The sequence below is a fragment of the Nerophis lumbriciformis genome, linkage group LG10 (genome assembly GCF_033978685.3).
Source record: "Nerophis lumbriciformis linkage group LG10, RoL_Nlum_v2.1, whole genome shotgun sequence".
NCBI lineage: Eukaryota > Metazoa > Chordata > Actinopteri > Syngnathiformes > Syngnathidae > Nerophis > Nerophis lumbriciformis.
This window is the reverse complement of record NC_084557.2, coordinates 27054012-27081617: the sequence shown is the minus strand read 5'-3', so window position 1 is coordinate 27081617 and position 27606 is coordinate 27054012. Positions and strand designations below refer to the sequence as shown.

Below are 27606 nucleotides of genomic sequence, written 5' to 3'. Positions count from 1 at the left end.
GAGCTGGACGAAGTGGCTGGGGAGAGGAAAGTCTGGGCTTCCCTGCTTAAGCTGCTGCCTCCGCAACCGACCTCGGATAAGCGGAAGAAGATGGATGGATGGATGGAATGTTCACTGTGTAATTAGGGGTATTTTGTGTAGAATTTTGAGGACGAAAATGAATTTATTCCATTTTGGAATAAGGCTGTAACATAACGAAATGTGGAAAAAGTGAAGCCCTGTGAAAATTTTCCGGATGCACTGTATTTGATTCAGGCTACGTCCATACTGTCTTCAGACAAGTTATTTCAACTTATACATTTATTATCGGGACCAGACTTCTTTTGTTTGAAGGACAAATGCATAAACATACACACATTTGAGCTTCAAAGTTCATATAAGCAAGAAATTGTTGACATTCTAGTATCCAGCAGTTCACTAAACTGTATAGCAACTATGAGGTTTAATTGTATTCCTGTAACCTCCTTGACTTTGTGGATTATGTCCATTCTTATTTTGAGTCATTTTGATTATGTCCTTTGTGCAAGGTGGTGGCTGACGTTATTTACTTGCGACAGGAGAGATCGCAATAGTTAAAATTAATAATTAACTCTGCCTTCTTCAGGTTTTAAGCGCTGAATGACATAAGGTTGTATGTTGTTTACTTATGATGGCAATTTGGCAAAGTCCAGTTACTAACGTTAGCTATCATTGAATGTATAGAGTTAGTATTATCACAATGACATGACTGCAGCTTGTTAGTTGCTTCTCTGGGCTTTTATGTACGTGCACACGGTCCCTTCGTGTAGGTCGGGGGTCAGCAAGCCGTGGCTCTTGAGCCGCATGCGGCTCTTTAGTGCCGCCCTAGTGGCATTTCTAAAAAAGGATTGAAAATGGAAAAAGATAGGGGAAAAATAGATGTTTTGTTTTAGTATGGTTTTTGTTTGAGGACAAACATGACACAAAACTTCCCAAGTGTTAGAAAGTCCACTGTTTAATTGTTTGTGTGTGAGAGTATTTGGTGAACATCGTTTTGTCCTCTTAATTTCGGCAGTTCTTGAACTCACCATAGTGTGGACTTTGATGCAACAGTTTGTTTACATGTAAAATCTTCCACTCCTTCTTTGTCTCATTTTGTCCACCAAAAGTTTCATGCTGTGCGTGAATGCACAAAAGGTGCACTTTGTTGATGTTATTGACTTGTTGGAGTGCTAATCAGGCATATTTGGTCAGTGCATGACTGCAAGCTAATCAATGCTAACATGCTATTTAGGCTAGCTGTACGTACATATTGCATCATTATGCCTCATTTGTAGGTATATTTGAGCTCATTTAATATCCTTTACTTTCATCCTCTTTGTATATAATTTAGTTTTGAATGTCTCATGACACATTATCTGTATGTAATATTGGCTGCATTTCAGATCGTTGTTTGTGTGTCACATTGTTCCAGACCACAGCAAACATTACCTAGCTTGCCATAGATTGGAAAAAATCTATTAGAAGAAGACAGCCTGCCGTTTCCTTTAACTTGGACACACACATCTATACCTTTGGCCATTAAAAGCCAGTAATTTCCAGGAGTTATCTCACCTTCCGAGTAGACTCTGATTTACTAATGGTTTCTAATATTGTAAAATGTGTAGAATAAATATTAAATGTGTAGAATAAATATACAAAATTTCAACATGCCTGTCAACGAAGATTTGCTTCAGCCTGCGACACATATTCATTTTGATAGTAGGCTATTATAGCTAATATAGACACTTGTCATGCGTTGCCTTTATTATAAGACTTATATACAGCTTTTAATTTTTAGCGGCTCCAGACAGATTTGTCTTTTGTATTTTTGGTCTAATATGGCTCTTTCAACGTTTTGGGTTGCCGACCCCTGGTTTAGGTGTACAAGATTGCAATGAGTGAGAAGCCAAAAATGTTATTCAATATAAGTAGTAGTTGGGAAAAATATAGACATTTTAAATATATATATATACATTCCGTTCTCTTTAACCACTACCCAGAATTAAAATCAGTTGGTAACATTAGATAGTTGGTGGTGTTCTTGCTATATCTTTTGTATAAAAAAAGGGATTTATGAGCACCGACCAGAAACTTGAGGGTTCCTGCTTTGAATCCAGTTTTTGCCATCCCAGTCACTGCCGTTGTGTCCTTGGGCAAGACACTTTACCCACTTTGCTCGCAGCTAGTGCCACCCAAACTGGTTTAAATGTAGCGTCAATGTAGATAATGGCCCTGGGTTTCTGAATGTTAACTGCTTTGAGTCACTAGAGCAGGGTTCAGGAACCTTTTTGACTGAGAGAGCCATGAAACCCAAATATTTTAAAATGTCTTTCCGTGGGAGCCATATAATATTTTTTTAAACACTGAATGCAACTAAATGCGTGCATTTTTAAGTAAGACCAACATTTTAGAGTATAATAAGTCTCTTATTACCTACTCAGTGGCCTAGTGGTTAGAGTGTCCGCCCTGAGATCGGTATGTTGTGAGTTCAAACCCCGGCTGAGTCATACCAAAGACTATAAAAAAATGGGACCCATTACCTCCCTGCTTGGCACTCAGCATCAAGGGTTGGAATTGGGGGTTAAATCACCAAAATGATTCCCGGGCGCGGCCACCGCTGCTGCCCACTGCTCCCCTCACCTCCCAGGGGGTGATCAAGGGTGATGGGTCAAATGCAGAGAATAATCTCGCCACACCTAGTGTGTGTGTGACAATCATTGGTACTTTAACTTTAACTTTTTATTATTTTTAATAACATTGTTATTCTGAAGCTAACCAATAATAAATAAAACACTTCTTACCATTAATGCGACTTTTTGAACAGGTGCGGTAGAAAACGGATGGATGGATTAAAATGCATGAGAATGTTTTATATTTTTAACATTATTTTTAACACTGTGATTACCAGCGGAGTTATTCATTACTTATCGTGTTAAGCAATGTCAGCTAAGATTTATCTGAGAGCCAGATGCAGTCATCAAAAGAGCCACATCTGACTCGAGAGCCATAGGTTCCCTACCCCTGCACCGGAGAAAAAGCGCAAAATAATTTACTTCACTTCACTTCAACGCACAGTTCAACGCATTTACCAATACCATCCATTTTCTACCGCTTGTCCCTTTTGGGGTCACGGGGGGTGCTGGAGCCTATCTCAGCTGCATTCGGGCGGAAGGCAGTGTACACCCTGGACAAGTCGCCACCTCATCACAGGGCCAACACAGATAGACAGACAACATTCACACTCACATTCACACACTAGGGCCAATTTAGTGTTGCCAATCAACCTATCCCCAGGTGCATGTATTTACCAATACGTTTGGATAAAATAGTATCTAATCTAAAAGTGAGCCATAGGGCAGTAAAAAACATAGTCAAGGGGCTTTTACACCTAAATATTTTCAGAAGACATTTTTTTGACAAAAAATTTGCTGAAACAAAAATATCGAGCTAGCCAGGAGTCGAACCTAGAATCTTCTGATCCGTAGTCAGACGCGTTATCCATTGCGCCACTAGCCCATGTAAACCACGGCGATTAAAATTGTTAATATACAAAAAAGACCGTTTTATGCGCGTTTTATACGTAAGTTACTATATAATACGCTTGCAGCATCAAGCAACAAGACCAACTCAATTATCAGGAGATGTACACTTTTAAAAGCAAGAGCCGTTCGTCAAACTTACTTGCCAGATTTGGAAAATTACATTTTCGCTTTCTGTGGCAATCATAGATATAAATGATTATTATATTAAATATACCGCCATTGTTTGACATAAAAGTAATTACCGGCATTATGACGATATATGAGCAACAATGAGAGTGTTTTTTTTAAACTCATTGTATTTAACGTGAATATGAAATGTTATCTTCGTAGGACACGATAAACTCAACCTGGCAACCCAAAAAGCACAACAGGAAGTACTCTCTGATGGCGGGAAATACGCTCGCGCTAATTTGCTGCTAGTACGTTGTCGGATGTCGTGCTTCTCTTTCGGGTACACGGTTTGATGTAAATGTGAAAATATATACACTTTCTTTCGATCAGGAAGGCTGAAATGGACAGAATAATTTCCCTGTCGGATGGCGACAGTTCTTTGGAACTTCAAAAATACTTGTCCTCCATTGGTGAAGAGAAGGTAACTGGTGTTGTTGACAGAATATGTCAGAGTATTTGTTTTCAACACTGCCACCAAACTTTGTAAATTATTTCTGAATGGTGTAAAACACTAACTTCTTTGTTTTCTAGTTGATCACGCTAATTACCCAAAGTGCATTGAAGGGCAAGATAGTTGGCGTTATTAAAGCCATATTCAAAGGTAAGGAATTCTTGTCAGTTGTGTATGATAACTATTGTTTATTAGTGGTGGGCGTCACTGCTAATTTTGGTATTTACCTGGTACCAAGTAAATACTGGCCGATACAGATAGTTGTTCATCATGGTTATAATCAGAATACAGCTAAAGGACAGAGATTTTAGGCAAACAAACTAAAATAGTTTTCAATCAACCAATAGCTTTTAAGTTAACCAGGTAAAAAACTCATTGGATTAAAGGTAAGTCTTTATTGTCATTGCACAAGTACAACGAAACATTGTTTTCAGCACAAACCCGTTCAAGATTAGACAAACAAACAGTGTACAGGGTTACAGAACAGGAACGCTGATGGGTCACCACAAGGCGCCCAGCAAAAGATGGGAAAAAGATCAACGCTGGGGGAGGATGAGTTAAAAAATACAGTCTAGGCCCAGTCTGGAGTGGGAAAAAACCTCCATAGCAAAGCACATATACATATTACAACATCTCGAGACTTGCAACAGAGGGGAGGGAGTGGAGGCCAAGGTGGCAGGCTGCAGCTCTTCAGGCGCTGCCCAATCCGTCCATCACCCCTAAGGGATTTGCATCAAGGGCGATGGATGGGGTGGTGGAGTATGTGTTTGTGACGTATATTTTTGTGGATGCATGTGTGTGTGTAAGCCTGCCGCGTGTCTCTATTCTGCGGCCTTGATGTCGTGCAATCGCTAGTCCAAAGTCAACAACAACAGGTGTGTGTCCATGAGAGACAAGATGGGAGTTTGTTGTGTCTTCGCTGCACTGTCCTTCGGGAGAGTCTCGAAGTCAGGGAAACAATCCAAGTTAGGATGTTTTGTATGCGAGTGAAAATAACATTTGCTTTTCACTCTAAATTGTCTTTGACTGATCCTCAAAATTCATCCTGTGGGGCAGACAGACCGATGTTATCCGCTCCGTCACGACAAGCAGGTTCCCACAAACCCAAGAGCTTGTCAATTTTGTTGAGGCCACTTAAATAGTTCCAATGTTTAGATTTGGAGAGCAGTGCAAAAAGAGGCAACAAGAAAGTTAAGTTAAGACAAGACAAGACAAAGAAGCAAGCAGGAGAGATAAGGGAGAAGAAAGGGGAGCGTCCGCCCTCGATGAGTGCCAGTGAGAAAAATCTATTTTCCAATACAATGTAGCAATATGAACAAGACTAAAACACACTTGCGTAAAAAACAAATAATTTTTATTAATACTTAATACATACTGTATAAATGTTTGAATGAATATGCTTACCCCTACATTTATTCTTGTTTTGTAAAAAGATATCATTTTCTGGACGCCAATTTGACCTTAACTAATTTCATTCCGCCCGATTGTAGCTGAGATAGGCTCCAGCGCCCCCCACGACCCCAAAGGGAATAAGCGGTAGAAAATGGATGGATGGATAATTTCAGGCAATGCTCGTTCATACAGTATATCATGGGTTCTTTTTGTACTGTAGGCTCTCCGCCGACTTCTACTGAAGGGTCAGAGCGCAGACTTCTACTTTACCAACATTGTATCCCCCTCTGTGAGTCTGGTGATGTCCACAGTGAAGTGGCAGCCGATGTCATTGGACTGCTCATGCTTGAGGTACAAAGTTTAACATGTATTATTTAGACTCTTATGGGTCTTCAGCAAAATGACAGCAAAACTTCTGATAAATTAAGGTATTTCGTATACCGTATTTTCCATACTATAAGGCGCACAGGATTGTAAGGCGCACCTTCAATGAATTGCCTATTTTAAAACTATGTTCATATATAAGGCGCACCTTCAATGAATGGCCTATTTTAAAACTTTGTTCATATATAAGGCGCACCGCATTATAAGGCGCATAGAATAGACGCTACAGTAGAAGCTGGGGTTGCGGGACCTGTTGTGGCTCAATATTGGTCCATATATAAAGCGCACCGGATTATAAGGCGCACTGTCAGCTTTTGAGAAAATTGGAGGTTTTTAGGTGCGCCTTATAGTGCGGAAAATACGGCAATTAGTCTTGACTATTGTTTCTCTCCAGAGCTTTACACGAGCCCTTTTTACAGTTCCTTTCCTTAAATTTTAACTTAGTCAATTAATGCTGTTTGACTCAGACATTATTTATTGTACAATTTTTTCTCATTACTCTTTGTATTATTTAATCTCATATGCAGACGCACATTCTGACTGGACCCTCTCTTGCAAAATTGGGTGAACTTTTTGTGAAAGAAATCAAAGGGGGAAAAATAACCAATGGGAAGTCCTTGGAACTATTTCCGACTGTGCTGACCGCCATGACGGCCTGTGAAAAATTGTCATATGGCAAAGGTTAGTACAAACAGTTGCTGCCATTAAATTCTAAGTTAATGATTATTTGCAAAAAAATAAAGTTTTTCAGTTCAAACAATAAATATTTTGTCTTTGCAGTGTATTCAATTGAATATAAGTTGAAAAGGATTTGCAAATCATTGAATTCTGTTTTTATTTACGATTTACACAACGTGCCAACTTCACTGGTTTTGGGTTTTGTAATAATGAAATGCTGGATCAGTCATTTATAAAGTATAAAAATGCAACCATTAAGCTTTTATGGTTTATACTCCGTCTGCTAAAACGTTGCAGCAGACGGAAGCCGAGAAAGTGAAGGAGCCAAGCTATGCCGACAGAAATGGAGTGCTTGCCCAAAATCCACTAGAAAAAATGTTTTCCCAGGCATAACTGTCCATCGAGTGAGTCACTATAATATTGATCATGATACATGCAGCACATCGTGCTTGTTAATACAACTATAGTACATATGCTTTCGAGCTAGCTGTGTACAAAGAAAACATGAAATGTCGGCTAATATTTTACAGCTACTGTAATATGAATGTTCATGTTTTTAATCAGTACAGATTGCAGGAAGTATTGCATTGTGTTGTGCGTTACAAACTCAAAAGTCATTCAGCTGTTGACGCAGTAGCTCGCTTACGGCTAATACCGTAAGTATGCCATTGCGAGGCGATGTGTTACAACGCTAGAAAAAGAGTTTCTCAGTGTTCGCTCTAACAGCTTGGTTAGTATACAGGTTACGGAACGTGCAACACAATTTTAAATATTTAAAGTTCCGGTCTGGATTTTATAAATTTTTATTAGTTAAACGATTAATCGAAGCAACAGAATATAAATCAATGCTTTTTCTAATCAATTGGTCGTTGCAGCCCTAAAATTAATACTATTTTGGCTGTATTATTTGTGAAGGCATCATTTTTAGTAAAGCTTTTTTATTTGCTCTGATTTGACAACACAAAGCTTTCCACTTAGAATGTTCTGCCTTTCTTTGAATTTCAGGTGAGCTCAGTGGTGAGGAATTCAAGAAGCAACTGATCAATAGCCTCTGCTCAAGCAGGTAACATAATGCAACACCTTTTGTTCTTGATTATGCTTAAAAAACATAAAACTTTATTTTAGATTCATTGTGCATTATGTTGGTATTGAATAACAAGCAATTTGATTCCCTTTGCTGAAAATTATTGAAGCCCATAGTTTATCAACACTAAGTACCTGTATTCCTGATGCAGATGGGACCCACAATGCGTTATCTACTTGACCACGATGTTCAGGTCACTTTTTTCACATCACTAATGCTGATTCATTTGCTCGAATATTATATTCGGCTGCATTTTGACTGTCTGTGTCAATTCAGGGATGTACCTTTGTCGTCAGATGAGCTGCACTTTCTGGTGGAGAAAGTGCTGCGGATGTTCAGCAAACTTGATCTGCAGGCAATCCCGCCGCTTGTTTATCAACTGCTCTTGTTATCGGCAAAGGTAAAAATTGTGTGACAGCATGTGCACAAGACAGGAAATCTTTCTTTCTTCCCCTGGTAATCTAATGATGGTATTAATCATGTTGCGCCTTGTAGGGTTGCAAAAAACAGGTCCTAGATGGAATCATCAGTTATTTTAAGCAGCAAGACATAAACCAACACGAGGAACAGTCACATGGAGAGTGGGTATTACGAGTGTTGCAAGTGGCACGTTCAATGTTCACTACATGAATTATCAACCCCAACTCCCACACTTTCGTTTTCCTTAGGAGCGTGGATCTAGAGGTTCAGTCCATTCCACAGGACCAATTACGGCATGTGGAGGGTACGGTTATCCTCCATATTGTCTTTGCTGTACGGTTAGACCACGAACTTGGGAGGGAATTCCTCAAAATCATTAAGGTAACAAAGGTTTCATTTGTCACTCACAGAAACTCTTCTAGAATCCGCTTAAACATATATTATTGATTCCACTCATACTTTCCTTTGCACCAGACATCTTATGGGGATCTTTGCCCATTCAGCGTTGCCTTATTGCTCTCCGTTGCACGCATCCAGCGCTACGAGGAACAGGTCACTACGCCGCTCTTTTTTTTTATTGTAACTTGACACTATCCTGCGAATGTATCATCTCCCTCATTCTCTTTATCTGATAGGTGTTTGACCTTTTGAAGGGGAGCATTATCAAGAGCTTCAAAGATGAGCAGATGCTGCAGGGGTCCAAGTTCTTGCAGGACCTCTTGCCTAAGCACTGTAGTGTTTCTCAGATGATTTTGGACACAGTGAAAAACAGGTATGAAAAATTACCTACTGTAAGTTTATCTCATACAGTAGTAGCTCCAGTTATGAGCTTATTGGTTCTATGACCGAGTTCAAAACTCAAAACTCAAATCAGTGTCGCTCATTGAAATTAATTTAATCTATGGGGAGTGGCTCGGGTTGGTGTAGCGGCCGTGCCAGCAACTTGAGGTTTACAGGTTTGATCTCCGCTTCCACCATCCTAGTCACTGCCGTTGTGTCCTTAGCAAGATACTTTACCCACCTGCTCCCAGTGCCACCCACACTGGTTTAAATGTAACTTAGATAATGGGTTTCACTATGTAAAGCGCTTTGTCATTAGTGAAAAGCGCTATATAAATATAATTCTCTTCACTTTTTAAAATGATAAACAAACTTTTAGATTAAAAATATTATATGAAGAACAATTCATTATAATGTACTACAAACTACTGCAGTAGTTTTATCAAGCAATTAAATAATAATGTACAGCATTTACTTTGGAGTGTCACCATGCGGAAATTGGTTTCACATTCATTTATTTGGATCTTTGCTGCTGTAGCTACAGCGGAAGCTAACTCTCAGTTTACAAAATGTAACTTCTAATTGGTCCCTTTTGCACTGCACACCAAATCAGATTTGTTTCCTTTAAGTGACACAGCTCGCATATTTTTTGCCAGTCTAATCGCTCCAAAGTGCTTGAAATCTGAACTTTTTGCGTCAGATTCAGGCCACATGAGGAGGTAGTCCAAATCCCATTGGAATCTGATTTATTCCAAATGAGACTTCAGTATAAAGGGAAATTGGACCTGAATGTGACTCTTTCATCATCTTTGGGAGAGCCACATCTATCGTGTGAGCGGGGGAAAGACGCAGCCCGCCAGCGGAACTACTTACACATCACAACATCCGCTTTCAGTGAGAAAAGTATTTTTTCGGCGGCTAAATTTTCGATGCATCACTAGTCAACAGTACACAAATATTAGGCTCTGTGTAATATATGAAGATATATACTTTGATTCTGAAGAAATAGCGATTGTTGGAAGACTGGAATTGACGTGTACGCTGTCCCGTATTTGCTTTTATGTTGCATACATTGCATACGTTTTTTACATAAGTCACTTGTAAAATAAAGCTAACCTAGATCCACGCTGATGTCTGTGACGCCTGTACTTAAGTCATGAAAAGATTGGAACACTGAGTCTCAAATATATTACACTACACAAATGAAGATAGGAGAACAAACGTTTACAGAGCTGAAAATATATTGTGACGTTCAGGCCACATTGGGGCCTGTACGAGTTTATACTGGAGTCTGATAAAGATCACATGTTACTTGCAGTGTAAAAAGTCAGCTGGAAAATCAGAATTAATCAATGTGACAAATGCAGTATTTGTACTCACTGTATTTATTTTACTATGTGGTGGCTATGGCACAAAGAAAGTGAAGGGATCAAATTTCAAAATATACAGACGTTTTATTTTGAACAAAATCACAATGTAATGCTCAGTTTTTGTAAAGATTTCCAATGAAATGTACCACATTCCAAGCTGCAGGTACTGTTTTGATCCCACCATACTGTGAGCACTCAAAGATGCCTACTGTCATCATATCTTGGCAAGTACTAGTAAAACTGGTATTCATGTTTCATGTTGGTTTGCATTATTTTTTGGGCAGTGTGTTTGGATGGGATCATGTCACCCAAGGTCTGGTGCAGCTGGGCTTCTTCCTGATGGACACATTTGGACCTAAACCCGGACCATTTGGCAAAACCACAGAAGTGTCTGCTACTGTGGCCAGGACCCCCACTCAGCTGGCATGTAAACTGGGAGGTCAGGTGCTCCTGCAGGGCTTTAAGGTAACATTTGGTTACCTGACCAAGACTATATATGTGTATTGTGTTGCTGTATGGTGATGTACATTTGTTCTCTTAGATGCATGAGGCAATCAGAGGCGAGATACTGGAGCAAGTTCTGAATCGACTGGTCACAAAGACTGCATCACCTGTCAATCATTTCTTAGGTATACAACCTCTTACCATCAAAAATCCTAACAGTGACATGACTTAGCATCTTTGTCATTGGATTGTGCTTGAAAATCTAACCTCTGCCGTTTAGTGAAACCTGTTAAGTGTACCTTGACTATAACAGACCTTTGTCTCTGTGTCGTCAGACCTGTTGTGTGACATTGTGACCTCTGCTCCTATGATACTACTGGAGTCATCATCCAAGGTTACAGAGACATTTGACCACCTGTCATACCTGCCCCTGGCCACAGTGCAGGGCTTGCTGAAAGCTGTCCAGGTGTCTAAAATATACCTGCACACAGACTCACAGACATACACACAGCTTTGTAAAATGTGTTCTCTCTGATATACAGCCTCTGCTGAAAGTCAGCATGTCCATGAAAGATGCATTGATTGTAGTTCTCCGAAAGGCCATGTTTTCCAGGTATATACTCTTGAAACATTTTGGGTTTGTAGCATTGCAGCAAGATTTGATGTAACAATACATTATGCTCAGTTTAACATATGTTTTAACTCTTTACCAGCCAATTGGATGGACGAAAGTCTGCTGTGGCTGGTTTCTTGTTGTTATTGAAGAATTTCAAAGTGTTAGGGAGCCTGGCCACCAGCCAGTGCAGCCAGGCGATCTCCTCCAGTCAGGTAAATTTACAGGCGTGCTTTCAACATTAGGGATCATACTGGTGCTTGAAATTCTTGAAATAGTATGGATTTTAATGTTATGTAAAAAGTACTGTACTTAGGGTTATCTTCAAATTGACGAAGATTCAACGATCCAATTGGGAGGAGTCGTATTTAACTATCAACATTAAACGTTGTTGGAGGCAGGCAAGTTAAAACCTGCTGAGGCTCCAGCGTACGGTGTGTTTGTTGGGAGGATAAATTGATTGCGTTCATCATGTTTTTCATAAATATTAGAACAGATCTTTGTGTGGAGACAAATAGTTTTTAGAGAGTAAGAGTAAATCTTACTTTGTTTCGGCTGTAACTTCAGCCTTCCTCAGAGCAGTCACTGCTTCCTGGTGTGACGTTACTCGTCTAAAAAACAGCTGACCCTGTTTTGGCCTCCCACATCTCTTATTACATAAAACAATTTGTTTGCACACAATATTATTTTACTAATAATGTTGGGGGGATATTTCTAAATGGCGGAGGCGATTGAGGTTCGTCGGAATACGCTTCTGACAGACACGGGGCGAGCCAAGCCTCGGGCATCTGGCCAGCTAAACTCCTGTCTTCGGCCTCGGTGGGACATACTGGAAATTAACCACGCTTTGGGCGCCATAACGCACCGCCTTTGCCCCGCGCCTCACCCGAGAGGTGTAGCTCTCCTCTTGAAAAAGGTAATGATCCTTCCGCTGGTTTACATACAGAAAACATTGTTGCAACTTTTACCTCCTTTTCACTAGAGCCCAGGACTTAACAAACTATGGTTAAGCCTTTTTGAAAATAGGCCATATTATGCAAAACCAACTTTTCCTACCTCTTGGTACATGTTTTTGTGTGTTCTGGGTCCCAATAAGTTCCAAAAATTTGAAAACAAACCAGGGAGTCATGGCGAAGATATTTTTCAAAACAATCTTGCCTTCTTCCAATCGAGCTATACGTATTTTGTCATGGTTACATCAGCAGATATCTCCATAAATGGTAGTGCAGTAGCTCTTAAACTACCTCAGAAAAGCCTTGGCTCTCCAAGTACCACCATAATGACCAACATTAAAATACAGTTGTGTAATAGGCCTATGTATTCATTTAAAACAAGGCAGAGGTTTTATTTAACAAGAATGTTTAATATATTTGGCCACTGTAACATTACACACAGTTTGAACAGTAACACTGTTTTTGAATATAGGAAAATACAACACTCTTCTTTAATCAAGTGATTTTTTTGGCGTAACCCTAGATTTGGGGCAGACTGTCTCGTACATGCACATGCATGCTAAAATCCTCAGCTATAGTGTATAGTAGCGTATAGTTCTAACGTATATCTGTCTGTAGACTCGATATGGAAACGCTAAAAACTACAACATGGCTGACGAGGTGGAGACGGAGTCAAAAAAGGGCTTGGCTAGGAGGAGGGCTTCGGCACGTTTTGAAGAGACAGGCAAAAAGCGCCTTGAAGATGATCTGTAACACAAAATGTATGCAAAATTTGGACCAAATCACCAATATTACATGGTACGTAGACCACAAGAAAGTGTTAAATGTAAAAAAGAAAATCATAATTTAAGCCCTTTCATGAAAAACTATTCCTTTCATAAGTAAAATGAATTAACATTGGAATAGTCACGTAGATGTGCTGGTGCACTTCAAAGTGACATTACTGACACTTAGTGAGCAGTCAGTAATACCATACCGTGAGCCTTTCCACAGGGCAGCACGGTGGAAGAGGGGTTAGTGCATCTGCCTCACAATACGAAGGTCCTGAGTAGTCTTGGGTTCAAGCCCGGGCTCGGGATCTTTCTGTGTGGAGTTTGCATGTCCTCCCCGTGACTGCGTGGGTTCCCTCCGGGTACTCCGGCTTCCTCCCACTTCCAAAGACATGCACCTGGGGATAGGTTGATTGGCAACACTAAATTGGCCCTAGTGTGTGAATGTGAGTGTGAATGTTGTCTGTCTATCTGTGTTGGCCCTGTGATGAGATGGCGACTTGTCCAGGGTGTACCCCGCCTTCCGCCCGATTGTAGCTGAGATAGGCTCCAGCGCCTCCCGTGACCCCAAAAGGGAATAAGCGGTAGAAAATGGATGGATGGATGGAGCTTTTCCACAATATCGCAATAAATATCGTATCGTGAAGTCAATTTCAAAATGTTATCATATTGTGAGATTTTGATATTGTTACATCCCTAGTCAGTATACACTACTACATATCACCATCTGTTTATTTTATTTTTTTTTAAACAACATAGATTCGGCTAATATTTGACGATGGGCAAAATCTTACCAATAAGATTCGACTATGAAAATTCTTAGTTGAAGATAGCCCACACTGTACTTAAATTGATCATTTTTGTTTAACAAAAACTATTTTAATTGTACTCCTGTTCTATCTAGATTGATAAATAAAAATACCGTGTATAAAACGCTACCTAATTTTTTATGATGTGATGGAAACTTCTTCTTTTTTTACAATGTTTAGATTTGACTCGATATGTCATTTCCTACTGATAGTGTGCTAGAAGAGCATGAAAACTGACCCTGAAATTGCTCAGTGCTGCGTGTAAATCCAGAGGTTTGTGGGTGTTGCGTTGTGTTTATTTTGGGTTCTCGCCCAAAGGCCTGACAATCCCAAGCCCATGTGAGTTGTGTGTACATACAACACAGGAAGTGAACACATTTATTGGTGATTTATGTGATATGTAGAAGGAGTAGGATTAAATAAGCTTTGCTTTTTCCTATCTTTTTTTCAGACATATTGAATTTTGTAAATGTGAAAGTGAGATTTAAGTCAGTGTAACCTTGTATGGATGTTCAAAATAAACTCCAACGCAACCCTGAACAACCTAACTAACCTTTTTGAATCCCCGACTAGATCCAAGTGGACGTTCATTCTCGTTACAATGCTGCTGCCAATGAAGCGTTCTGTCTGGAGATCTTGAGCAGCCTCCGTCGTTGCCTTGGCCAGCAGGCTGATGTGCGCCTTATGCTCTACGAGGTTTGTGCTCTTTTTTTTTTTTAAAGCCCTGTAATCATTTTCAGTTCCATTTGAATAATTTCTAGAATTCCATATTGCATTATGTTGGAAGTTGACTTTACCGTAGTTTAATATGAAATATGTGAATGAATATGTACATTTAGTTTCATCCATTTACATGAAGTGTTGATTGAGATGTTATGCAGGGCTTCTATGGTGTTGTAAGTCGGAACTCCCAGCTTGCAAGCTCCATCATGCAGACACTTCTATCACAGGTATGAATGTCTTTCCAGAATTAAAATCAATCAATCAAAGTTTATTTATATAGCTCTTAATCACAAGTGTCTAAAACGAAGTGTATATATGTTCATTATGACTTATTTATCATGCTTGAAGCATTTATACACCCGCTCTCTCCTCTCACTAGCTGAGGCGGTACTACGAACCTGAACAAGATCTCCTGCCCCCAGTGAAACTGCAGCCGTGCATCACTGCTCATGGAGAGCAAGTTCACATTCAGGAGCCTTTGGTACTATAAAACTCTAGTGATGCTGCTTTGTTTACATCTACTAAGTACTCATTGAATACACTGAGAGTTGGACTTAGCAGTCTAATTAAATGAAATGTGTTACATGCCAGTCAAGTTCTCTATGCTGTTTCATTGGCAGCTTGGGACAAAATGGATTCAGTAGCCAACACAGTATAGAAAGTCACAGACAGACATCCATCCATTCATTTTCTACAGCTTATCCCTCTTGGGGTCGCTGGGGGTGGGGAGCTTGAGCCTATCCCAGCTGCACTCAGGTGGAAGGCAGGAATCTTATGAAATGATTCCATAAATAGTACTTCAATGATTTTTATGCTCAGTTCTAAAGTTGAACTTCTACCACAGAGGTGTCAAACTTGTTTTCATTGGGGCGGCATGGCGTAGTGGGTAGAGCGGCCGTGCCAGAAACCTGAGGGTTGCAGGTTCGCTCCCCGCCTCTTACCATCCAAATCGCTGCCGTTGTGTCCTTGGGCAGGACACTTCACCCTTTCCCCCGGTGCCGCTCACACCGGTGAATGAATGATGAATGATAGGTGGTGGTCGGAGGGGCCGTAGGCGCAAACTGGCAGCCACGCTTCCGTCAGTCTACCCCAGGGCAGCTGTGGCTACGAAAGTAGCTTACCACCACTAGGTGTGAATGAATAATGGGTTTTCACTTCTCTGTGAAGCGCTTTGAGTGTCTAGAAAAGCGCTATATAAATCTAATCCATTATTATTATTATTATTGAGGGCCACATTGCATTTATGGCTGCCTTCAGAGGGCCGCTTGTAACCGTGAATAATTTATGAATATAAAAGAATGGGGACTCACCTCATGATATTATACAATTATTTGATTGTTATATATTTTTTGCATATACTGTATAAAAATATTTAGATTTCGCAGTAAAAAACTGGCAGCTCAGTTGCCACAACTTTATCGTAAAATGTACGGTGGTTTTTACACCATATTACTATAAATGGAAAAAATGTTACTATAGTTTTTTACGGTAAAATTCTGGCACCTGAGCTGCAAGTTTTTTATCGTAAAAGCTATTGTCATTTTTACAGTGTACAATTTAATGGATGAATTGCTTTGAAATCATAAGTCAAGCAGATATCTATTACCATTATTTTATTTTAACTAACAAAAAGTTTGAAATGTATGATAATATTATATTTGTTGCATTATTAGATCATGTTAAAGTTGAAAAGATATGCAATTACATGTAATACTTTTTTCTGTCAAAATGAGAGAGAAAAAACACATTTTGTAAGAAAAGATAAAGTACTTCATTGACACATATTATTTCAAGTCTCCCGCGGGCCACTTTAGATGATGTGGTGGACCAGACCTGGCTGGGAGTTTGACACCTGTGCTCTGCAATGTCAGACAAAATGGCACGTGTTTGTTACCACAGCACCATCTGCTGGATATGGTGTGAGTTAAAGTTCCCCCTAATGCGTCCATAGACATATGTATGTATTAGTAGATGCGCATTGAGAAATGTATCATATGTCGATGTCGCCGCCATGTTGGATGTGGCAAAAGTGAAGGGAGAAGATGCCTTATGTGCTGCGTAGAAATGCACCTCCAAAATCTCATTAGATTTACAAGTAAAACTAAATGCTTTGGTTTGTATTTGGCCATTATAACACAATTTTACAAACAGAATTTGCTGACTTTGTGCGTAACTAACCTCCAAACAACAAAAAAGGCTTTTTATAAAGCACAGTCCATTTCATTCGGTCCATTAGTTTACGAAGCAGATTTGACACATCCAATATGACGGACACGTTGGCATGTCGCAGCAACGGAACAACTGGTTGAGTGAGGTGTTTATGTGTATAAAGCATCTATGGTAGAGTCAGCAACCTGTTATATTTATCTTTTTGCTTAAGGTATTTCTGCCCCAAAAATGTTTGTTTACACCTCAGGCCCACCTGGTGAGCTGCACTGTACATTGCCTTTTGTGGCTTAAAAATATGCGCCGTTCCACCAACACCGATGATGATGATGATGATGATGATGAGGATGAAGATGAGGAGGGGTACCAGTCAGAGCTTCAGACAATTCTAGAGAGCATGACAAAGCGCATGATCAAAAGTGAAATGGAGGACTTTGAACTGGTAAGTGTGCAAGCATGACATTGTGGTATATTGTACAAACCCCGTTTCCATGAGTTGGGAAATTGTGTTAGATGTAAATATAAACGGAATACAATGATTTGCAAATCCTTTTCAACCCATATTCAGTTGAATGCACTACAAAGACAAGATATTTGATGTTCAAACTCATAAACTTTATTTTTTTTTTGCAAATAATAATTAACTTAGAATTTCATGGCTGCAACACGTGCCAAAGTAGTTGGGAAAGGGCATGTTCACCACTGTGTTACATGGCCTTTTCTTTTAACAACACTCAACAAACGATTGGGAACTGAGGAAACTAATTGTTGAAGCTTTGAAAGTGGAATTCTTTCCCATTCTTGTTTTATGTAGAGCTTCAGTTGTTCAACAGTCCGGGGTCTCCGCTGTCGTATTTTACGCTTCATAATGCGCCACACATTTTCGATGGGAGACAGGTCTGGACTGCAGGCGGGCCAGGAAAGTACCCGCACTCTTTTTTTACGAAGCCACGCTGTTGTAACACGTGCTGAATGTGGCTTGGCATTGTTTTGCTGAAATAAATGAAAAAGACAGCGCTTAGATGGCAGCATATGTTGTTCCAAAACCTGTATGTACCTTTCAGCATTAATGGTGCCTTCACAGATGTGTAAGTTACCAATTCCTTGGGCACTAATGCACCCCCATACCATCACAGATGCTGGCTTTTGAACTTTACGTCGATAACAGTCTGGATGGTTCGCTTCCCCTTTGGTCCGGATGACACGATGTCGAATATTTCCAAAAACAATTTGAATGTGGACTCGTCAGACCACAGAACACTTTTCCACTTTGCATGAGTCCATCTTAGATGAGCTCAGGCCCAGAGAAGCCTGCGACGTTTCTGGATGTTGTTGATAAATGGCTTAGTTTGACTATTTGCTCACGCAGTTGTGGACAAAGGGGTGTACCTCGCCCAATCCTTTCTTGTGAAAGACTTAGCATTTTTTGGGAAGCTGTTTTTAAACCCAATCATGGCACCCACCTGTTCCCAATTAGCCTGCACACCTGCGGGATGTTCCAAATAAGTGTTTGATGAGCATTCCTCAACTTTATCAGTATTTATTGTCACCTTTCCCAACTTCTTTGTCACGTGTTGCTGGCATCAAATTCTAAAGTTAATGATTATTTGCAAAAAAAAAATTTTTTTATCAGTTTGAACATCAAATATGTTGTCTTTGTAGCATATTCAACTGAATATGGGTTGAAAATGATTTGCAAATCATTGTATTCCGTTTATATTTCAATCTAACACAATTTCCCAACTCATATGGAAACGGGGTTTGTACTAGACGGGGGAAATATGATGGTAATACAGTACCCTCTTTTGCCAGGACAAGTCAGCAGAATTTTCCCATGTTTCCAGTGTCGGGGTGAAGAATAATATATTTGCTGTTCTGGTGATGGGATTGTATGAGGTCCTCATAGAGTACAACTTTGTCAATGCTAATTACAGGTAACAGCTCTTTTGTGTGCGCATGTGTGTCATTAACATGTGGGGAATTTAAACTTTTTAATGAAATCTTCAGTAAAATTCACTTTGAGGAGCTGATGGAGCTGTTTAACCGCTACTTCAAGCTGTGGGAGATCCAGAAAGACAAATCTGGAAAGGGCCGGCTCCCTTCTAATAAGACTCCTCGAAGTTTGCTTTCGATGGGCTTTATATCAACTCTCCTCACTGTGCTCTTCAGGTAAGTAAGCCATAGTACTGCTTTAGCCACTCATTGACACACACACAGAGAATAGTGTATTTTCACACAGATGCTGTAATAGATGGTGATTCGTAATGTAACAAATAAATACAGATACATTTGGGTTTTTTTTTGTCTTTTTGATATGCTTTCTGACATCTGACCTTAAGCCACATTCTAATGCCCTTTTCCTAGACAGTTTGGAAATGTCTCACAGTTTCCTAGAATGCAGCATTCTTCTCTAAACATTTCATTCCAATGCTTTTGAATCTAAGAAAATAATGTAATTCGATTTACATAATGTAGGCTGACCGTTTGTTTATTACTCTCTAAACATTGATAAACAAGTTCCTTTTTTAAAAATGTTTTTCTATTTTATAAGGAGTTGATGAAACGTCAACTAAAGTGGACATGCTAACTAATGTATTTTTTTACTTTAGACTTTGTGAACACTATGAAATGTGTTTTTTTCAAACAATGTGTTCATAAGTTTCACGTAAATTCTAAGAACATTAATTATTTGATTTGCATCAAGTATTTCCCAAATCAAAGTCACAACAATACTATAAATTGCTTTTAAAATATACCCAGCGGATGCATGATGTCCAATTTAGTGGACACATGACTAATCACAATTCCCTCAAATCATATTATAATCAATACTAATTAGTTGTTACTTGATATCCTCATGTCATGTTTACCTGCAAATGTTTCCTGGAATACAAGGTATAGATATTGATATTCCTACCCTACTCGGCACTTCCCTTGGCCATCTTGCTTTTGAATAGGGTTTTTTTGCACTTACATTGCCACCCACTGGACAGCCGTTGTATGGCAAGACTCACTAACGTCCACTGTAGTGACTGCACAGTCCATGAAAAGGTTTGCGGCTAAATCTAGATCAGTGGTTCTTAACTTTGTTGGAGGTACCGAACCCCACCAGTTTCATATGCGCATTCACCGAACCCTTCTTTAGTGAAAAATAAAATGTTAGTTTTTTTTTTCAAATTCAAGACAAAGTTATATGTTTTTGGTAACACTTTAGTATGGGGAACATATTCTAAGTAACAAAGACTTAATTTAGAGTTTTTTGGACACTAGGGGAACATATCCTAAGTACCAAAGACTTCATTTACAGTTATTTGGTTAGGGTTAGGGTTAGGGTTAGAGGGTTAGTGTTATAATAAGGCCATGCCGAATAAGGTATTAATAAGTACTTAATAATGACTAGTTAAGAGCCAATATGTTACTAATTTGCATGTTAATAAGCAACTCATTAATGGTGAATATGTTCCCCATACTAAAGTGTTACCATGTTTTTTTACTGGTGCACAAAATGAACCGTGCATGAACATCACCTTGTTCAAAGAACAAAACCAACACAGTGCATAAACTCACAACAAATTACACACCTGCAAATCAGTGTGACTTCTGCTGTTGCCGTATCCGTAATACGCCGATAGAGAGAAGTTTTTATTTACACGATGAGTCGGGTGTGTCTTGACCTCCGCCGAACTCCTGAGCCCGACTCACCGAACCCCTAGGGTTCGATCGAACCCAGGTTAAGAACCACTGATCTAGATCAAGTCCAAATAAGAAGTGTTTTTGACTTTACGCACATGGAATGTTTGAGTTTGAAGTATTTTAGAGGAATACCGATTCATTCTAAAGATCCAAATTGATGTGTTGAACCAGGAAAATTACACACACAAACACATACTGGTGGGAGGTACTTACAGTAGGATAATGTTATTGTTTTCAGAGACAGTTCTCAGAGCAGAGAGGAAGCTCTCTCTGTGCTGCGCTCCAACGGAGAATTTGTGCGTTACTCGCTTTCCATGGCCGTGCAGAAGATCCAGCAGCTGGAGGAAACCGGAGTGGCAGACGGCCCGGACGGGCAAAGATCAGACTTGACTTTCCGCTTCCTTTGTGAAATGACAAGGTTGGTTGATGAGCCGCATTCAGAGAAACATCTGTGTGTAATGTAGTGTACTTGTTCTTACAGTGTGCTGATGTGGCGGTATACCAACGTCCCGAGCGCAGTGGAGGATGCTGGAAAGAAGGATAAGCGGTCCAGTCTGTCCCATCTGTGCCTGGAAGGTCTTCTCAGGATATTCACAACATGCCAGCAGCGCTACCCCGACAAAATGCCCATGCTTCTTACGTCCATCGGTAGACTCACATTTTTAAACAGAAACAAAACACACAAACGAGATGCACTGTGGCACAAGTACGAAATATTTTCCAATTCTGGGCCTTTTCAGGAAACTCGGAAGATGTTGCTGAGCCAGAAGAGGGTGACGGGATGAGTTACTTTTACATCCGTCAATTTCAGGTATATCAGTTTAGTCATGTATAGTGTCACGTTCCCCTAATGATCATTTTCTTTGTCGACAGAGAGCATTATTTGCTCAGTTAAGTAGAGGAGAAGATGACTTTAACAGCAAAGAAGCTCAGCTATTGGTCAGCATTTTGAGTGTGCTTTCACTGCAGCTTAAGCCGTCATCTCAGCAGGTAAAAATGTGATGAATTGCTTGCCAGGCAAACTGATGCTCGGCCCGCTAACACGTCTTCATCAAATTAAAAGTTTGTTCAGATGATCACTTGGACGGTGAAAATCTGCAAGGAGACAAGCTTTGGTAAGTCAGTGCCAGCAAATGTTTTTGTTTTTTTAAAGTTTTTTAATCAAAGGTCTCTTTGTTTGTAGAGGACTCTGCTTTGTCCAAGGGGCTGCTCTCGCTTCTCTTCAGCCTGCATGTTCTCTTTAAGAGCCCCGCCAGCTTGTTGCTCGAACTCTGCCAGGACATCCACAGCCATCTCGGAGACATTGATCAGGTACATACAAGGTCCAAACTTGCTAGCTTTCGAAGCCAACTTGGTTGTCTGATGCAGCAAATTGGAACGACATCATCGCACGGCTGTTTTGACGTAAACCTGGTCCTCAATAATTTGAACATATTGCAAGCTACATAAAGCTACTATACAGGGCCCAGGCTAAATTGAGGCCTTAAGCAGAATTTTACTTTGAGGCCCCGCTGCACAATAAAAAAAATTTGCACATTTTTATTTAAGTCTTTTGTACCTATGCGAATACATGGGAAATAAATTATAGGTTTTTAGTGCAAAAAAACATTGAATGATAAAAAATGTTTGGTCCTAAATTAGGCATTTTCAAGCATAAAAATGGCTAAATAAACTAAAATATCAATACTACAGTAGAATTGGCCACTGGAGGAGACCAAACCAAACTGAGTGTGCTGTTCAGTATTGTGGCCACTGATTGGCCCCGCCTGAGGCAGCATTACTATATTGGAATTAGGGCTGGGCGATATATCGATATACTCGAACCTATTTCCTTATCACATTTATTTCTGTTTCCATAGCAGCGCACTTCTGACTTACAGCAACAAATGTGTGTTCCTACTTCCAGACACAAATGTAAGCATATTCTAATCATGGCAGATTTGGTAATAGACGACAAAGACGACTATTTTTGGACAAATGAGGATTCACCTTAAAATATCACGATATTAAAAAAAGGCCATATCGCCCAGCCCTAGTTGGAATACAAGAGTGAAAAGGTAACTGAAGAGTGTAATTTCATGTCTGGAGGGTTCAGAATGTTGAAAAATATATTTAGTATGTTGTTAACAGTTTTATTATGCTCTAGCTAAGAAAATATTTGATTAATAACTAATAATTCCTACTTCGGAGGAATTCATTAATCGCGGTCTTATCCGAAACCAATTAACAGTGATAAAGGAGGGAAAAGTGTACGTCAAATTACCACTGTGTGCCACGGGAGACAATAAAACTGTGTGGAGAAATCGGCCATTACGCTATCATTGATGGAGCGGGAAAGTGGCTAGAAATACGTTTGCAGTAAAATTTCATATGAAGCGCCCTGTCATTCAGTAATTGACATTTTAATGCGCTGCTCCAAGCAAAATGGGGACCTTACATAATAGTGTGTGTTGTTTGGCCCTGTGTATACAAAATGTACCATAGAAAATATAAAAGGTCCACATTACACTGTAGAGAAATGGCACATGGGCTGAGAAAGAAGCCATTCAACTTTGGCGCATATCTGGATAAAAAGTACTGTTTGCAGAATGTATTTTCACTTTTTAATTGTTAGTCTGCTTACATTCAGGATAGCAGTAAAAACAAAAAAAAAAGATTGCCGTGCATTGCAGTACTAGTACAATAAGCACATATTGGAATTACTGTATGCATTACTGCCACCTACAGGACTGTAATGAAATAGTGTAATATTTGTCAAACAAGGAGTGTTCAGCATTGACTGACGTGTTTGTGTCATTTATGTTGGCACATATTTTTCTTGAATGTTTCCAAGATAAAATGCTTCAGACAGTGACCAATAAGTTTTAAGGAATTGTACACTCAGCCTTCATCTAAATGGTAAATGGGTTATACTTGTATAGCGCTTTTCTACCTTCAAGGTACTCAAAGCGCTTTGACACTATTTCCACATTCACACACTGATGGCAGGAGCTGCCATGCAAGGCCCTAACCACGACCCATCAGGAGCAAGGGTGAAGTGTCTTGCTCAAGGACACAACGGACGTGACGAAGTTGGTAGAAGGTGGAGATTGAACCAGGAACCCTCAGGTTGCTGGCACGGCCACTTTCCCAACTGCGCCGTTTTTTTATGCGAAAACCAGACTATTCTTATTGAAAAATAAGATAATATCCGTCTCATTAAGTGAATCATTTAACTATTTGAGGAGAACTGATGTATTTGGAAGGGGTTGATGTAAATTGTGTACAAATTGAGAACAGGAAGTGAACATGTGTTAGTATTTGCTATGAAGTGGAAAAGGGGTAGGATTAAATAAGCCTTGTTTCTTCCTACTCCTTGTCGAACATGTTCTAAAGAAAAATGAAAATATGTCAAATATGTGATGTATCATAATAATATTGTATACATGTTCCAAAATAAACTTTGACCAATTAACCTCATGTTCTGTTTGTATTTCCAGGATGTGGAGGTAGAAAAACAGTCTCACTTTGCTATTGTCAACATTAAGACCGCAGCAACAGCAGCAGTAAGTGCTTGGGATTTTCCTCCCCAAGTTCTTGATTTGCTTTGTTCAATTTTCAATATACAGTATATATTTTCCTCTTGCTCCAGCTGCTGGTTTTCTCCCAAATTGACAAAGTGCTAGATGAAGTGGACTGGCTGATTGGTAGAAAGAAAAACCAGACAGCCTCTGACAAATCAAGCCCTGGTAAGGAGCCTTTTTTTACACTGATTGCTCACTTGTATGAACTGTGTGGGTTATGTAATCTTGTCCAGTACAGTGCAAATACGTGTTTTACGTTTTGTTATGTCGCTGACAAGTAGAAGAGGCCACACAGGCTGCAGGTCAGCAGGATCCTGTGGAGAAAGCAGTGACGCTACAGCTTGGGACCCTCCTGACAGCACTAAATGAGTTGGTCCAGACCACTCTGCAACTCGGGACTTGCACCATCACTCTGCTGAGAGAGCTGAGTCGCACTTACACCATCCTCACCACGCTGGTTAAATATGTATGGCGTTCTCTACTAATTGTTTTCTAGTTACATTTGAAATACCCACTATGATAAAAATGTATTTTTCAACACATTCACAGTACATCCAAGTATGTGCCACTCAAAGTGGAAAACTACCGGCGCGCTTTGAGAAGCTGGTGAGAACTTTTTTTTGGTCAAAGTCTTCTTCTTCATGCTTATTAAGTATTCCGTATGTGCTACTTTGCAGGTCAAACTGTCTGGTTCCCACCTAACGCCACAATGCTACTCCTTCATCACATACGTCCAGGTCAGAGTTGTCTGAACCAGGCCTTGCACATTCCAGGCTTAATGACAAGTTATCAGTTATTCCAAGTTACTAATGTTTGCAAATGACACATTTTTTTATCGTCCAGGGTGGAGATTTATGTGGAGGTGTGGACGACAAGAAGAAAAAGAAAAGGAATGAAGTGAACACTGTTGCTTCTGTAAGGATGATGACACAAATATGTATTTTATAATGAAGTATATACTAGTGCTGTCAAACAGTTACCATAAATTCCGGGCTGTAGAGCACACTCGATTATAAGCCCCACCCACCTCATTTTTGGACGGATTTTATTTTGTACATATATTGGCCACACACATTCATAATCCGCAAGTGTACACATTGAAACATGGAATATTTACACAGGCGCTTGTTCATTCACAAATGTAATCAAAGAAAGTGCTTGTAACGCGTCATACAGTATACAGTACCTACCGAAAAAGTACCGGTAAGTAAATGCTTTTTTCATCCTTCTCCTCCTGCCGCGTTCCAGCCTGTCGAGGCTCATTAGTGGTAGTCGACTTCCGTTCCGTGCGGCGGCACGTTTCCTTTTTCAAAGCACGGGTTGATCGTGTTCAGCTTTGGGGCTGCAGTGTATGCATTTTGTCGTTTCTTCTCCATGATGAGGGTGAGACCATAACGCGCTAAATGGCTGACTGAATGTTTGTGTGAGTGTGTGAAAAATGTCATTGGTCCACCTTGACCCTTTCGGCAATTTGATTGGTCTGATGTGTCGAGGCTACATTTATTGGTGGTATGTGAAGCTCATGAGGCCCTAAAAAGGAATAAATTAGCAGCCTCGTTGTATAAAGCGCAGGGTTCAAAACATTAACAAAAAAGTAGCAGCTTATAGTCTGAAAATTACGGTAATTTTTTAAATCTGATTATTGATTAATCGCAGTTATTACTTACTTGGATAGTTTGAATTAGCTTTGAAAAATACCTAAATATTATGCCACTAAAGTAATGTCAGTTGTACTTAAATACACACCAATTATTTGCTCAAAACTTGGCAACAGTGTAATATGAAGTGCACATTTTTAACAATTATGCAATAATATTGCAAAAAGGGTGCTTATTAGGCAAAATGTGTATGCGAGCACACCAGTTGGAGTGTCCTCACTCATCCTTGCACTGATGTATGCATTGACCTGATCACTGACCGTATAACATGTGCCACTTTTCAGGTAACCATCCGCGGTTAAAGTAAAGGAGAATGTGCGATCAAAATATATTGTGTGATTAAACTGCGTTTGCACAACATTAATGCAAAACCTATATTTGCAATTAATCCCAGGTGTTACCACTTTAACTTTGACAGCTCTAATATATACGTACATTAGACTTTAAACCTTTTTTCATCAAGTACCACCTCAAAAAACACTTTGATTGATTGAAACTTTTATTAGTAGATTGCACAGTACAGTACATATTCCGTCCAATTGACCCCTAAATGGTAACACCCAAATACGTTTTTCAACTTGTTTAAGTCGGGTCCACGTTAATCAAGTACCACCCTAATGACCAACATTAAAATAATGTAGCATAGTAGGCCTAAATATTCATTAAAAAACAAGACAGGTTTTAATCAGCCGAGTCATACCAAAGACTATAAAAATGGGACACATTACCTCCCTGCTTGACACTCAGCATCAGGGGTTGGAATTGGGGGTTAAATCACCAAAAATTATTCCCGGGCGCGGCCAACGCTGCTCCCCTCACCTCCCAGGGGGTGATCAAGGGTGATGGGTCAAGTGCAGAGAATAATTTCGCCACACCTAGTGTATGTGTGACAATCATTGGTACTTCATCTTCAACTTCATTTAACAAGTATATTTATTATTTTTGGCCACTGCAACATACTTGAATATTTAATTCAGTAATTCTTTGGCGTACCACTAGATGGAGCATTTAAGAATCACTTCATTCCACCATGTGAAATAAATAGCACACTTACATATGTACTGTATTTCCATCCATCCATCCATCCATTATTTTATTGTAAAAATAACATGTTTTTCCTCTTTTTTTTGCTTTCTGGGAAGTCAAAACTTATCCGTGAAACCAAAGCTATTCCCAACTTGATCTTCAGCATTGAACAGTATGAGAAATTCCTCATCACTCTTTCTAAGAAATCAAAGGTAGGCATGATGTGCAATGCAAACCAATTCTGTTTTTTTGGGTTGTTTTTTTAAAAAAAACCTAAAAAGCAAGAATGCCTTCCAGGTAAATCTGATGCAGTACATGAAACTGAGCACATCTCGAGATTTCCGCATCAATGCTGCAACTTTGGACGCAGCCCTGCAAGAGCAAGACGACAGTCAGGAGGTAAGAGTCACAGATTGATGATCAAACTCAATATGAGGGGGAGAAAAAGTGTTGCTTCCCTCTTTCAGTGTTTGCATTTGTCTCTATTCCATCTAAGGCTGTGTCCCAAGATGCCGAAGAGACTCAAGAACCCAAACGGAAGAAGAGGAAACAATGAGCCGAGCTCCTCTCGTTGGTTCGACACATCTCCAGCTTGCATGCTAATGAGCGTCCAGACATTTGTGTTCACTTGTTCTGTGTGTCCTTTACTTGACTTCCTTTATTGAGGGAGCCCTTAGTGATGTCACTGAGTTGGTAGATGTCCAAGGCTTCACCTAAAAGCACACATTGTTCATGTTTCCTGCAATATTTCTTTATTTTAAATGAGAAAAACACTTTACTTTTACACATCTTAATACAAAGTGCCACTTGTACTGGTTCTTCTACAGCTGACATTAAAACTGTAATATATCATAGGTTAAGTGATGAATTTCTTCTTCTAAGTTTTTGATTGGTTGATGCTTTTTGGCAGCTTTTA

The 27606-nt window shown here is 39.7% G+C and overlaps 2 protein-coding genes and 1 non-coding gene across 6 annotated transcripts in view; 1 reads left to right on the top strand and 2 right to left on the bottom strand.

Moving 5' to 3' along the window:
• Positions 1 to 3443: 3443 nt before the first annotated feature.
• Positions 3444 to 3516, bottom strand: trnar-acg (transfer RNA arginine (anticodon ACG)). Its single transcript has one exon. It is a non-coding gene; the product is annotated as a tRNA-Arg (tRNA).
• A 394-nt stretch (positions 3517 to 3910) lies between these two features.
• Positions 3911 to 27333, top strand: fanci (FA complementation group I). 4 transcript variants are annotated; one of them, XM_061969947.1, is made up of 38 exons: positions 3911 to 3961; positions 4044 to 4134; positions 4245 to 4314; positions 5777 to 5907; positions 6468 to 6621; positions 7624 to 7681; positions 7854 to 7895; positions 7979 to 8102; positions 8198 to 8283; positions 8371 to 8503; positions 8597 to 8674; positions 8758 to 8894; positions 10557 to 10737; positions 10814 to 10901; positions 11052 to 11182; positions 11259 to 11329; positions 11430 to 11544; positions 14435 to 14557; positions 14743 to 14811; positions 14964 to 15065; positions 17001 to 17192; positions 18563 to 18684; positions 18758 to 18919; positions 20682 to 20861; positions 20925 to 21091; positions 21184 to 21254; positions 21317 to 21433; positions 21507 to 21558; positions 21627 to 21754; positions 23923 to 23988; positions 24075 to 24171; positions 24285 to 24472; positions 24556 to 24612; positions 24684 to 24743; positions 24850 to 24921; positions 26807 to 26902; positions 26988 to 27089; positions 27187 to 27333. In XM_061969947.1, the coding sequence occupies exons 2-38, from the start codon at positions 4054 to 4056 to the stop codon at positions 27244 to 27246; spliced, it is 3963 nt and encodes a 1320-aa protein (XP_061825931.1). In that variant the 5' UTR covers positions 3911 to 3961; positions 4044 to 4053; the 3' UTR covers positions 27247 to 27333. The 4 variants fall into 4 exon arrangements, with proteins under 4 accessions (XP_061825931.1, XP_061825932.1, XP_061825930.1 ...); XM_061969948.1 differs by having other exon boundaries at positions 3939 to 4134; positions 24288 to 24472; XM_061969946.1 differs by having other exon boundaries at positions 3939 to 4134.
• The window catches only part of polg (polymerase (DNA directed), gamma), a 17665-nt gene continuing 17017 nt past the window's right edge, over positions 26959 to 27606 (bottom strand). The window contains exon 23 of the mRNA XM_061969950.2: positions 26959 to 27403. Within this exon, the coding sequence (XP_061825934.1) occupies positions 27315 to 27403 (89 nt within the window). The 3' untranslated portion in view covers positions 26959 to 27314. The remainder of the gene's footprint in view (positions 27404 to 27606) is intronic.

What these genes read in the sequence shown, in the direction of transcription:
- fanci (XM_061969947.1), top strand. Translation starts at nt 4,054, where the DNA reads ATGGACAGAATAATTTCCCTGTCGGATGGCGACAGTTCTTTGGAACTT. An exon ending in TTGGACTGCTCATGCTTGAG is followed by an intron (nt 5,908 to 6,467) that starts GTACAAAGTTTA and finishes TCTCATATGCAG; the next exon opens with ACGCACATTCTGACTGGACC. An exon ending in TTTACATCCGTCAATTTCAG is followed by an intron (nt 21,255 to 21,316) that starts GTATATCAGTTT and finishes CTTTGTCGACAG; the next exon opens with AGAGCATTATTTGCTCAGTT.